Source organism: Felis catus, chromosome A1 (assembly GCF_018350175.1).
Source record: "Felis catus isolate Fca126 chromosome A1, F.catus_Fca126_mat1.0, whole genome shotgun sequence".
Taxonomy (NCBI): Eukaryota; Metazoa; Chordata; class Mammalia; order Carnivora; family Felidae; genus Felis; species Felis catus.
In genome coordinates, this window is record NC_058368.1 from 88,692,973 (window position 1) to 88,707,603 (window position 14,631).

At 44.3% G+C, this 14,631-nt stretch overlaps 1 protein-coding gene across 1 annotated transcript; it reads right to left on the reverse strand.

Moving 5' to 3' along the window:
- Positions 1-10,169: 10,169 nt before the first annotated feature.
- Positions 10,170-12,158, reverse strand: LOC123384503 (cytosolic 10-formyltetrahydrofolate dehydrogenase-like). The gene is made up of 2 exons (XM_045054460.1): positions 11,947-12,158; positions 10,170-10,460 (listed from the first exon to the last, which is right to left on the reverse strand). The coding sequence occupies exons 1-2, from the start codon at positions 12,013-12,015 to the stop codon at positions 10,263-10,265; spliced, it is 267 nt and encodes an 88-aa protein (XP_044910395.1). The 5' UTR covers positions 12,016-12,158; the 3' UTR covers positions 10,170-10,262.
- Between the last annotated feature and the right edge of the window lie 2,473 nt (positions 12,159-14,631).

A 14,631-nucleotide genomic window follows, 5' to 3' on the forward strand; every position in this document is an offset into this window, starting at 1 on the left:
AGACAGGTCTATTAAGAAGTTGCTTCCAGAGGGGAAGATGGCGGTGTAGGAGGACATTGGGCTCACCTGGTCCTGCTGATCACTTAGATTCCACCCACATCTGCCTAAATAACCCAGCCAGAAGACTAGCGGAACGGACTCTCTGGAGCCAAGCATAGACAAGAGGCCCACAGAAGAGGGTAGGAAGGGCAGAGAGGTGGTGCATGCTACACGGATTGGCGGGAAGGAGACAGGGCAGGGGAGGGGCAGCCTGCCCTGCAAGGCAGATCCCCCGAATTCTGGCTTGCAAAAGCGGAGGAGCCAGACTCTGTGAGTTCTGACAGCCAGCAGGACTTAACATCTGGAATGTTAAAAGTCAACAGCTCTGCTCTCAGAGAGCAGGAGGGTGAGAGGATGCCAGGAGGGAGAGTTGTTGAGCCCAGGAAGACAGAGCTCAGGTCAGTGGGGAACAAAGGCACTGGCAAGGGCCGTTTCCCTCTCCCATCCCCCAGCCTAAATTCCAAAGGGAACCAGTTCCCATCACTGAACTTGCTTGCACCCTGCAAATGCCCAATGTTGTGCTTCTGTGGATCCATCTCTCTGACTGGCCTGCCTCTCTCACGGTGCTGTAGGGCCCCACCTGCAGGGGACCACTGACATCAAAGCTAGCTAAGCCTGCCCCTCCAGCCCCTGTGCACCTTCCAGATCCACCTCTTCTAATACGCCCTTAGCCAGTTCCCATCGAAGCAGCACCACAAGCCTGGCAGTGTGGAAGTAGCCCAGACAAGGGCCACACCACTGCACAGTGAGTCCTGCCCCTGGGAGAGGGGAAGATAAGGTACACACCAGTCTCACTGTGGCCCCAGCGGTGGGCTGGGCGCAGACATCGGGTCTGATTTGGCCCCTCCCACCAACACAAGTTACTCCACACAGCACAGGGGAAGTGCCTGCAGTTTGGAGTCACCTCAGGGACTACCCAAAATGATGAAATGGAAGAATTCTCCTCAAAAGAAACTCCAGGAAGTAGCGACAGCTAATGAATGATCAAAAACGATTTAAGCAATGTAACGGAATAATAATTTAGAATAATAATTATAAAATTAATCACTGGGCTTGAAAAAAGCATAGAGGACAGCAGAGAATCTATTGCTACAGAGATCAAGGGACTAAGAAATAGTCATAAGGAGCTACACAATGCTATAAATGAGGTCCAAAATAAAATGGATGTGGCCATAGCACGGATTGAAGAGGCAGAGGGGAGAATAGGTGAATTAGAAGATATAATTATGGAAAAGGAGGAAGCTGAGAAAAATACAGATAAAAAAATCCAGGAGTATGAGGGGAGAAATAGAGCACTAAGTGATGCAATCAACAGAACAATATCCATATCATAGGAATTCCAGAAGAAGAAGAAGAAGAAGAAGAAGAAGAAGAAGAAGAAGAGAGAGAAAGGGGCAGAAGGCGTACTTCAACAAATCATACCTGAGAACTTCCCTGATCTCCAGAAGGAAAAAGGCATTGCAATCCAAGAGGCACAGAGAACTCCCTTAAGAGGTAACTTGAATCGATCTTCTGCATGATATATCACAGAGAAACTGGCAAAATACAAGGATAAAGAGAAAATTCTGAAAACAGCTAGGGATAAACAGGCTCTAACTTACAAAGGTAGACCTATAAGAGTAGTGGCAGACCTATCTACTGAAACTTAGCAGGCCAGAAAGGAATGGCAGGAAATCTTCAATGTGATGAAGAGAAGAAATATGCAGCCAAGAGTCCCATATCCCTCAAGTCTGTCATTCAGAATAGAAGGAGAGGAAAAGGTTTACCAAACAAAAACTGAAGTAATTCATCAACAATGAACCAGCCCTACAGGAGACTGTAAGGGGGATTCTGTGAGTGAAATGTTGCAAGGAATGCAAAGTACCAGAGACATCACTACAAGCATAAAACCTACAGACATCACTATGACTCTAAACCCTTATCTTTCTATAATAACACTGAATTGAAATGGAATGACTGCTCCAATCAAAAGACATAAGGTATCAGAATGGATAAAAAACAAGACTCATCTATTTGCTATCCATAAGACACTCATTTCAGACCTGGGGACACTTTCAGATTGAAAGTGAGGGGATGGATAACTATCTATCATGCTACAGGAAGTCAAAAGAAAGCTGGAGTATCCATACTTGTATCAGACAAACTAGACTTTAAATTAATGGTTGTAACAAGAAATGAAGATGGGCCTTATATAATAATCATAGGCTCTATCCATCAGGAAGAGCTAACAATTATAAATGTCTATGCACCAAATACAAGAGCCCCCAAATACATAAAACAATCAATCACAAACATAAGCAACTTTATTGATAAGAATGTGGTAATTTCAGGGGACTTTAATACCCCACTTACAACAATGGATGGATCATCTAGACACAGGATCAATAAAGAAACAATGTCCCTGAATGATACATTGGATCAGATTGACTTGACAGATATATTTAGAAGTCTGCATCCCAAAGCAACAGAATATACTTTCTTCTTGAGTGCACATGGAACATTCTCCAAGATAGATCACATTCCCCAAGATAGATCCAAGACAGGTCACAAAACAGCCCTTAATCAGACTAAAAGAATTGAGATCACACCATGGACACTTTCAGACAACAATGCTATGAAACTTGAAATCAACCACAGGAAAAAGTCCGGAAAACCTCCAAAAGCATGGAGGTTAAAGAAAACCCTACTAAAGAATGAATGGGTCAACCAGGCAATTAGAGAAGAAATTTTAAAATATATGGAAACTAATGAAAATGAAAACACAACAATCCAAGTGCTTTGGGATGCAGAGAAGGCAGTCCGGACAAAAAAATACATTGCATTCCAGGCCTACCTCAAGAATCAAGAAAAATCCCAAATACAAAATCTAACAGCACGCCTAAGGGAAATAGAAGCAGAACAGCATAGACACCCCGAACCCAGCAAAAGAAGAGAAATAAGAAATATCAGAGCAGAAATAAATAATATAGAATCTAAAAAACTGTAGAGCAGATCAATGAAACCAAGACTTAGTTTGTTAAAAAAAATAAACAAAATTGATAAACCTCTAGCTAGGCTTCTCAAAAAGAAAAGGGAGATGACCCAAATAGATAAAATCATAAATGAAAATTGAATTATTACAACCAATCCCTCAGAAATACAAGCAATTATCAGGGAATACTGTGAAAAATTATATGCCAACAAACTGGACAACCTGGAAGAAATGGACAAATTCCTAATCACCCACCCTCTTCCAAAACTCAAACAGGAAGATATAGAAAACTTGAACACACCCATAACCAGTGAAGAAATTTAATCAGTTTATCAAAAATCTCCCAATTGTGGTGCCTGGGTTGCTCAGTCGGTTAAGTGTCCAACTCCGGCTCAGGTCATGATCTTGCGGTCTGTGAGTTGAAGCCCCACGTCAGGCTCTGTGCTGACAGCTCAGAGCCTAGAGCCTGCTTCGGATTATGTGTCTCCCTCTCTCTCTGTCCCTCCTCCACTCATGCTATATCTCTCTCTCTCAAAAATAAATAAACATTAAAAATATTTTTAAAAATCTCCCAACAAATAAGAGTCCAGGACCAGATGTCTTCCCCAGGGAATTCTACCAGACATTTACAGCAAAGATAATATCTATCCTTCTCAAACTGTTCCAAAAAATTGAAAGGAAGGAAAACTTCCAGACTCATCCTATGATGTCAGCATTACTTTGATTCCTAAACCAGACAGAGATTCAGCAAAAAAATAGAACTACATAGAACTACAGGCCAATATCCCTGATGTATATGGATGCAAAAATTCTCAACACGATACTAGCAAATCGAATTCAACAGCATATAAAAAGGATTATTCAACATGATCAAGTGGGATTCATTCCTGGGCTGAAGGGCTGGTTCAACATTCACAAATTAATCAATTTGATACATTACATTAATAATAAAAAAAAGAAAATAACCATACGATTCTGTCAATTGATGCAGAAAAGCATTTGACAAAATGCAGTATTCTTTCTTAATAAAAATCCTCGAAAAGTCGGGATAGAAGGAACGTACTTAAACATCAGCAAAGCCATTCATGAAAAGACCACAGCCAATATCATCCTCAATGGGGAAAAACTGAGAGCTTTCCCCGGAGATAAGGAGCACAACAGCGATGTCCACTCTCACTGCTATTGTTTAACAGAGTGCTGGAAGAGTGCAATCAGACAACAAAAGGAAATCAAAGGCATCCAAATTGGCAAAGATGAAGTCAAGCTTTCACTTTTTGCAGATGACATGATATTATACATGGAAAACCCGAAAGACTCCACCAAATTCTGCTAGAACAGATACATGAATTCAGCAAAGTTGCAGAATACAAAATTAATGTACAGAAATCAGTTGCATTCTTATACACTAATAATGAAGAAACATACAGACAAATAAAGAAACTGATCCCATTCACAATTACACCAAGAATCATAAAATACCTAGGAATATACTTACCCAAAGATGTAAAAGATCTGTACAATGAAAACTATAGAGAGCTTATGAAGGAAATTGAAGAAGATACAAAAAAGTGGAAAAACACTCAGGGCTCATGGATTGGTAGCATAAATATTGTTAAACTGTCAAGACTACCCAAAGCTATCTACACATTCCATGCAATCCCAATCAAAATTGCACCTGCATTCTTCTCGAAGCTAGAACAAGGAATCCTACAATTTGTAAGGAACCACAAAGACCCTGAATAACCAAAGTAATATTGAAGAAGAAGTGCAAAGTGGGAGGTATCACAATCCCAGACTTTAGCTTCAACTGCAAAGCTGTCATCATCAAGGCAGCATGGTATTGGCACAAAAACAGACACATAGACCAATGGAATAGAATAGAGACTCCAGAATTGGACCCACAAAAGTATGGCCGACTAATCTTTGACAAAGCAGGAAAGAACATCCAATGGCAAAAAGACAGTCTCTTTAGCAAATGGTGCTAGGAGAACTGGACAACAACGTGCAGAAGAATGAAACTAGACCACTTTCTTACACCATACACAAAAATAAGCTCAAAATTGAAAAAGGACCTGAATGTGAGACAGGAAACCATCAAAACCCTAGAGGAGAAAGCAGGAAAAAAAAACCTCACTGACCTCAGTCACAGCAATTTCTTACTCAACACCTCTCCAAAGCCAAGGGAATTAAAAGCAAAAGTGAACTACGGGGACCTCATGAAGATAAAAAGCTTCTGCACTGCAAAGGAAACAACCAACAAAACTAAAAGGCAACCAAGGGAATGGGAAAAAAATATTTGCAAATGACATATCGGGCAAAGGGCTAGTATCCAAAATCTATGAAGAACTTACCAAACTCCACACTGAAAAACAAATAACCCAGTGAAGAAATGGGCAGAAAACATGAATAGACACTTCCCTAAAGAAGACATCCAGATGACCAACAGGCTCATGAAAAGATGCTCAACGTCACTCCTCAGCAGGGAAATACAAATCAAAACCACACTCAGATGTCACCTCATGCCAGTCAGAGTGGCTAAAATGAACAAATCAGGAGACTATAGATGCTGGAGAGGATGTGGAGAAACGGGAACCCTCTTGCACTGTTGGCGGGAATGCAAACTGGTGCAGCCACTCTGGAAAACAGTGTGGAGGTTCCTCAATGCATAGGGGCACTTGTACCCCAATGTTTATAGCAGCACTTTCAACAATAGCCAAATTATGGACAGAGCCTAAGTGTCCATCACCTGATGAATGGATAAAGAAATTGTGGTTTATATACACAATGGCATACTACACGGCAATGAGAAAGAATGAAATATGGCCTTTTGTAGCAACGTGGATGGAACTGGAGAGTGTTATGCTAAGTGAAATAAGTCATACAGAGAAAGACAGATACCATATGTTTCCACTCCTAAGTGGATCCTGAGAAACTTAACAGAAGACCATGGGGGAGGGGAAGGAAATAAAAAGTTAGGGAGGGAGAGAGTCAAGCCAAAAGAGACTGACTCTTCAAAACTTAGAGTAAACTGAGGGTTGAAGGAGAGTAGGAGGGAGGGTGGATAATGGGAATTGAGGAGGTCACCTCTTAGGAGGACCACTGGGTGTTGTATGGAAACCAATTTGACAATAAATTTCATATTAAGAAAAATGAGAATGTTGCCTTGGAGGTGAGTCTTTAGAGAAGACAGGGTGGAAACTCCACCCCAAGCAGGTGTGGTCAGGAAGGCAGTATTCCTCTCCTCCAGCTCCCAGTCCAGGGATATGACATCTCACTGGCGGGGGCAGGTCATCACCATATTTCATCTCCTCCAACTCGGCATTTTAATCTAGTTAAAACATTTTTTTGAATTCAGTTTTGTGAGACAGACAGAGAGAGAGATACAGAGACATAGCATGAGCAGGGGAGGGGAAGACAGAGAGGGAGACACAGAACATGAAGCATGTTCCAGGCTCTGAGCTCTGAGCTGTCAGTGCAGAACCCAGCAGGGGGCTTGAACCCACCGAACACGAGATGATGACCTGAGCTGAAGTCGAATGCTTAACTCACTGAGCCACCCAGGCACCCCCAACTCTGTGCTTTAGTGGTTAAATTGCCGCTGAGTATGGCTTCCATCTAGTCCCTACTCAAAAAGTGAAGGCTCTAACCCAGATGTGGCAGGCTGAGACTACTGGGACGACATCTGCCTAGCCCCAGCCCCCTCATAGGGCCCATCACCTGTGTCAGAGGTTCAGAGATTTGGGGCAGGGGGAGAAGATTTCTGTAAGAACAGAGAGCTCCTAAAAGGCACTGACTTTATTTGAAACTGTGGTGAAATTCAATTTTAAGAGCCCTCTCAAAAACAACTGAGACCTTGAGGATGAGCATTTAAGAGAAGGCTGACAGCTCTATGACAGCATTAAGGTAAACCACAGGTCAGTTTACTACAGAGAACCATGGAAGAGCCCTCTGGGTAGAAACAAGCCTCAAAGGCTGGCCTCAAAAGCTACCCCTGAAAAGGGGCCCAAATTTAATTGGAACCTATTGTAGAGCAATCGATGTCCCAGGGCATTGTTGGAAACAACAGAGTAACCAGACTGCAGTTAGCTGATCTGAACTGCTGAGTATGACACCAAAAGAACAAATAGCAACAGAGAGACCGGGGAAAAAGAGAGTGATAGAGAGCCCTGCTAAAACTGCTATCATCCCATGCTCAAGGCTGTGCTCCCTGATGAGTGACATCACTGACTACACACCACAGGGAAAATAGACTTCACTCAAATAGCCTAAGTCACTAAAGACATAAACAAGCAAAGAATGAAAATGAATGTAAACCAATTTGTCAATAAATTTCATATATAAAAAAAAGATAAAAAAAAAGAAAGAAAATGAATGTTGGAAAGGGAAGAAAAGGATCAGTACCCAGCACTGTACAATATATTACCTAAACTGTCCGGCTTTTAACAAAGCTATAATACATGCAAAGAAATAGGAAAGTATAACCCATCACAGGAAAGAAAAAAATAAGCAGACAATATAAGCTGAGTGGGCCCAGATGTCATACTCAACAGACAAAGATGTCAAAGGAACCATTATATATATATATATATATATATATATATATATATATATATACATATATTCAAAGAACTAAAGGAAAGCATGCATAAAGACCATACTTTCTCATCAAGTAGACAATATCAATAACAAAATTTTTAAGAACCAGGAAGAAATTCTGGAATGAAAAAGTACAGTAACTGAATTTAAAAAAAAAATCAGTAGGTGGCTCAACAGTAGGTTTAAACTGGCAGAAGAAAGAATCAGTGAACTTTAAGATAGACATTATGCAATCTAAAAAACAGAAAAATAATTTCTTTAAATGAAAAGAGCCTCAGAAAGGAGTGGGTTACCATGAAGGACACCAACATACGCATAATGAGAGTTCCAGAAAGACAGGAAAACAGAACAGAGCAGAGCAAACTTTTAGAATATCTAAGGGCTAAAAAGTTCCCAAATTTGATGAAAACCGTTAGTCTAAAAATCCATGAAGCTCAATGAATTCCCTCTAAACTAACCATAAGGAGACCCACTCTCAAACACATTTTAGTAAAGATGGTGAAAAACAAATACAAAAGAAAATTTTGGAAGCACCAAGTGAAAAATGACTAATTGTATATAAAGGAACCCCAATAAGATTAACAAAACATCTGATTGCTCATCAGAAACAATAGAGGCCAAAATGTAGTGGGATGATACGTTGCAAATACTGAGAGATGACAAAACTGTCAACCAAGAATCTTATATTTAGCCAACTTGTCTTTCAAAAAATAAAAAGCAAAACATAGAGGCATTTTTAGATAAACAAAAACTTAGATAATCTGTTGCTAGCAGATCCACCTTATGAGCAATACTGAAGGAAGTTCTTAAGCTGAAAGCAAGTGACTCAGACAGTGACTTAAATTCATCAGAGAGCACCAGGAAAGGTAATTATACAATTATAAAAGACAGCTTAAAATGCATGTTTTCTTTCTTTTCTTAACCGATTTAAAAAACAATTGTATAAAAGCAATGTGTACACAAATGTATTGTTGGATTTACAACAGATATAAATGAAATATATTTGAAAATAATAGCAGAAAGGAGGTAGGTGGGAGCAAAACTGAAAAGGAGTAAGGAAGTGATACCAGAGTAACTCAACAACAGGAACAAATGAAAAGAACCAGTAATCTAAATAAGGTTAAGATAACAAACTATGTAATTATATATTTACTCCCCTTTCTCTTTAACTTCTCTCATAGACATAAAATTATATAAAGTTATAGCAGTGTACTATTGCGACTGTAATATATATCAATGTGATGGGTGCACAAAAATATGTGATATAACAGCACAGAGGTACTAGAGCTGTGGAGGAATAGTATTTGTATATTTCCCTGGAAATACATTATCATAAAACTGAAGTATTTTCTGATAACTGAAGAAGTGTATGGTAAATCCTAGAGAAACCATTAGGAAAATAACTAAAAATTCTATTGTGAAAAAAATCATTAAAAGAATTAAAATGTTCCACCAGAAAATAGTCAGTAATGTAAATAAAGCCATAAAAGAGAAAAAGAAACAAAAGACAGGAGACCCAGAAAGCAAAAAGTTAAATAGCAGACATAAATCCACTGTGTCAATAATCACAGTACATGTGAATGGATTAAACAATCCAGTCAGAAATTCAGAGACTCTCACACTGGATTAAAACAAGATCCACACATATGCTCTCCAAGGAGATATCAGATATAAACATGTTGCAAGTAAAGGATTGAAAAAAATACATCGTGCAGACAAAATCCACATGAAAGCTAGAGTACTTATGCTCATATCAGAAGAAGCAAACACGAAGACAAAAACTATTATGGAAATAAATGGGGGCATTTATAATAATGAAAATATTAATAAAAAAGTATGAGGTGTCGCCAAAGTTCTCTTTCAATGCTTTCCTTTAAATGGCAAAAAATATAAATGAGTTAAACTTTCAACTCGAAAAGTTACCAAAAAAGCACATAGGAGAACACAGAAGGAAATAAATATGATAAAAGCAGAAAAAATAAGACAAAATAGCAATGCGATGGCTAAAGTAATTTGAGAGGAGTACAGGGATAAATAAGAACTTTTCACAAATTTAATCAAGTTAACAGAGCAAGAAAAAATGAAAAGTATAAGGAGATATTATAGCAATCAAAGGGAGACTCTTAAAAACTGAGAACAAACTGAGGGTCGATGGGGGTGGGAGGGAGGGGAGGGTGAGTGATGGGTATTGAGGAGGGCACCTTTTGGGATGAGCACTGGGTGTTGTATGGAAACCAATTTGACAATAAACTTCATATATTGAAAAAAAAAACAAAGGGAGAATCAAAAAAGGAACCAATTATAAGAAACTATTGATACAACTCTATGCCAATGTATTGTAAATGTATGCAACAAGGGACAACATTTCCAATAAACTAGACCACTAACCACAGAAGAAACTAAATAAGCAATTTTATGTCATACCTCCATAAAAGCTCTAAGCCTAGAATGTTCTACAGTCTCTTAAATATAAAGATTCCCAAGTTACGTAATTTATTCCAGAACACACACACACACACACACACACACACACACACACACACAAAGGAAAAAATTAGGGAAATATTTGAAAGCTAGAACCCTTCCAGGTCTGGGACTCCCACCATGAGAGAGGGCCACCAGGCTGGCCACCCCAACTGGATCGCTGGGCCCCTGATCACTCTTCCACACTGGACCACATCATGTAGCAAGCCCTGTCCTGACCAAGTGCATCTCTGACTTCCTGGAGCCCTGGTGCCCCCACATGCCCTTGTCCATACCCTTTACCAGATCCAAGGAGGATGTTGACTACAGCCTTGAGAATGTCAGCCTTCAAGGTCAACTCTGTAAACTTCAAGTCTTTGAGTGGAGTCACCTTGGGAGGCAGAGAAGGAGACCAGGTCAGGAAGGATTGGGAAGTGGGGCTCTGCCTTCCTCTCCCAGCAGCAGAGGTAGCAAGCAGGGAGAAACAGTCATGGCAAGAGGACCCTCCAGGGAAAGCCCGATCATAGCAGGTACTACCCCAGGCAGCTTCCCCACAGCTCCAGTGGAAAGTGGGGAGTAAGGCCTGCTCCCTCCTGTGTCTTCTAGTGACTTCTCCTGGCAGGCTCCAGCCTTTTAGCCAGGCTTGGCCCCTCCCTGAATGTTCATACCTTCTTCATTCAGGGAGTGGAGCGATCCAGGACTGCCAGGAAGCAACTCAGTGCCAGGCAGTGCCCAGTGCTCCCTGGTGGGTGAGAGATTCTAATTACCACCTCGTGGCTGGAGGCCGTTGTCCTCCCAGCCCTGTGAGCAGTGGCTCCTCTTCTAACCCAGGTAATTTTCCTTGTAAAGGTTGGGTTGTGCCCCACCCACCACGTGGTCTTAGGCTGAGCCACAAAATCTGTGGGGTGCTGGCCCTGGGAGGGCACAGGCCTGCTACCAGGCCTTCTAGGGACAATTCCTGGATCTGTGCACAGCAAACCCCAATAATACGAGAGGTTATGGGTCATCTCAGGGGGTTGTTGCCATGCTCAAATAAGCAAACGTATGCAAAGTTTTAATTTTCATGTAATTTGTTATGGACTAAAAGGCTGCCGCAGGGTGCATACTGTAAATGCTAGCTGTCGCTCTTGCTGGGTTGTAAATTATAAGTTTCTTGGAGCCAAGTTGCCCCAAAGCAGCCAGGAGACCTCCTGGGCACGCTTTCCAGAGCCACATGATGGAGCATCTTGCCTTCAGTCCCTAACACCCCTGGGGGCAGGCAGGGGACAGGCTGTTACTTTCAGTATACAGGTGAAGAAGCTGAGGCTCATGCAGGGGGTGTCCTCATCCTCAGGGGACCCTGCTCAGATCCTTCTAGCCTGCCTGAGTGACCCTGACATCTACCTGTGCAGCTTCTGTGTGAGGGGCTGGGCGCGGGGCGGGGGTGGGGGGAGGGTTGCAGGTGCACAAATCCCACCACTCCCTTTGCTCCCTCCAGGACTTTCAGGCTCTGAAGCCAAATAAGGCACCAAAGCTTTCTCAGAGCATGGGGCCTGGACAAGGGATACCAAACAGGGTTTCTGCTCCCCCAAATCCAGAGGGCTCGTGTCTGTGGGAAAATCCCTAACTCTTCTCACCAAGTAGCCGCAGGTACACACATGGCTAACCTGACTCAGCCACCCCATGGTCGAATGAACAGTCGTTGCCTACAGCCCACATTGACCCCTGCTGCGTGCTGCCTCTGCCGCTGTGAGCAGAGCCCATGGAAGGCCAGCCCTCGTCAGCAGTACCCTTCCTCTCTTGAGGAGATACCAGTCCTGGGCGGGCAAAGGGCCAAAGGGGGCACCTGTCTCCTCCTCTAAACTCCAATGGCCCTGCCTGGAACACACCAGACCCACCTGGGCAGGCTTGATCACCACTGTGTTCCCAGCAGCCAGGCAGGCAGCCATCTTCCAGGAAAGCATCATCAGGGGGTAGATTCAGGGGATGATGACAGACCCTGTGGTGCAAAGAAGTGGGTCTGCGTCTCTCCACTCAGTCTGGGTGCCAGACTGCACCTGCCAACTGCTTCCTCTCCCCAAGCCTGACACCCATTCCACTCCAAGCATCGTGATATGGTGCCCAAGGTCCCCCTGAGACAGCTCACCCCTGCCCTTCCAGTCCCTGATGAGGCAGTATGTCAAGCGTGGCAATAACCCCTCTTCCTGGCAGGGCACAATGCCAGGGAACATGGTTTCTCATCAGAACTGTCAGACCTGTCTAAGGACAGTCCAGTAGGGCATGACACCAGGCAGTGTAAGAGTTGACAGCAGGCAGGGGCAGGGAGAAGGCCAGGGATCACCCAGGTGGGCAGAGAGAGTATGGTAGAGAGTTGGGATCACATGGTTGGGCCAGAAGGAAGCCAGTGAGGGTCCTCTTGGGTGTGAGGCCAGGGTGCAGTCCCATGGAGAGAAGGAATCAGTCACATGGGGAGGCCTAATAAGGCTTGTCTGCTTTGCATTAAGAGATGGTACCCAGCATCAGTGTGCCCCTTTGTCCCAGAGGAAGCCTCTGGCTGAGCAGTGTCTCCATCAAAGGGAGACCCCTAATGGTAGCGGGGGGCCTAATGATGACACATGTGGTCCCAGCAGGCATGAGGCCCTGCTTTGCCCTGACTCCTGTAAAACACAGGGCAGAGTCTTCGTCCATGTCAGACAATTAATAAGCCGGTCCACGCAGAGTTGCTCAGGCTACCTAACTTGTTTTCTTCACCATATTCATGATCATCATCACCACAGAATGTTTCCCTAAAGAGGACTTAGCTGAACCCAGGAAAGGGGAAGAGCGTGTGTGAAGGCTGAGGTCAGGATAATCTGGGGACCAGCACACCATCTGGGAACAACAGGGTGCACTCAGGGGTTTGGAGAGCCACTCCCCACCCCATGTACACCCAGCAGACCCAACAGGATGAGAAGGTGGAGGGAGCACGGTGAGTGTATCCAGGGAAGAGGGGGAGGTCATCAGGGTTGTGGGGGCTCCAAAGGAGAAAAGACGTCAGGAAGTCCCACTGTCACGGCTGAACTGTACTCCCCACAATTCACAGTTGAAATCCTAACTCCAGAACATCCTTATTCGGAAATTGGGCCATCCCAGATGTAATTAGGTAAGATGAGGTCATACTGAAATAGGGTGTGTACCTAACCCAATAGGACTGATGTCCTTCAAAAAACAGAGCCATGTGAACAGACAGACATGCGCAAGGAGGACACCAAGTGAACATGAGGGCAGAGATCGGGGAACACCCAAGATTGCCGGTAAGCCACCAGAAGCTGGGGGAGACGCCTGGAGCAGATTCTCCCTCATCCCCTCAGAAGAAACCAACACTCTGACAACTGAATCTGGAACTTCCAGCCCCAGAATGCTGAGGCAACAAATGTGTGCTGCTTGAGTCTCTTAGTTTCAGTACTTTGTTATGGCAGCTCTAGCAGACTCATAAACCCACCCATATAGGGACAACTTTCCCAGTCCCTCAACTCCCTGGGAGGCTCTGCATTAGTGTCCTCCTCAGTCTGATGGGGACAGACTCCTTGGGAAGCATCTGGAAGAGCAGTGGCCATGCAGATTCCTGTGACTGGCAGCCAGGTGGGCCCTGGTCTCCCTGCCCAGCCCTTCTCAAGGCCTGTGCCCAAGGAAGGGGCTCCAAGCACATGGGCTATGCAGGGCTCTCACTCTACACTCTGACACCTTGGCAGGGGAGTTCCTTGTTGTGGGGGCCTGTCCTGGGGCACGGTCTACATATTGTGTCCTCTGGGGGACAGGCTGGCTGGGAACCCCTGCCCTGGAGTCAGTGCGACTTCCCTCCCAGGCTTCCCCTTCTCTGGGGGCTACAGGACAGGGTTTTCCTATATCCACAGCCCACTCTCCCAACAGGGGCTGCCCTCACCAGCAGCCCTGTCCTTGAGGACCTGGTGTGTTCCTCTGTACTCATTTCTGTCAATGCCAATGACATCTGAACACATTCTCCTTCTGACACCCCCCCCCCGCCCACATTCCCAAAGAAGCTGAGTGCCCTTGACCACCATCCACAGGGATGTGAGGTCCCTGGTGGTGGATCCAAGAGGCCCCACGTTGTAAGGGGCACAGGGTAGGTGGGAATGCCTGCTGGGTGCTGACCACACTGGACCTCTGGTACACATTTGGTGATTTTAGAAGGCATTCGTCAGTGTGCTTCCCTCACACAAGTTTCTCCTGGAGCTGTTCCGTGTGGTCCCCATAGCTCTGTCCCACGCCTTCACACAGCCACATGCCAAGCCCTGGTTAGGAGGCCACAGAGTTCAGCGTGGGTTGTGCAGGGTTTTGCTGTCAAGGCCCCAGCACAGCTGCTCTGAGTGCTCTTGGGCTCATCTCCTTGAGCACCTGTGCCAGTGAGCCACCATAGTTGTGCTTGTGGCAGGGTACATTTGGAGGCTGAACAGTCACTGCCAAGTTGCCTTTCACGAAGGTGGACCCTCTGCCTCCCGACCTCCCACAGGCAGTGTGAGGAGGCTTCTCTCTCCCTAGGCCTTGGGACCATCTGATGGTGAGGCACGGCCCCTCACGTCTGG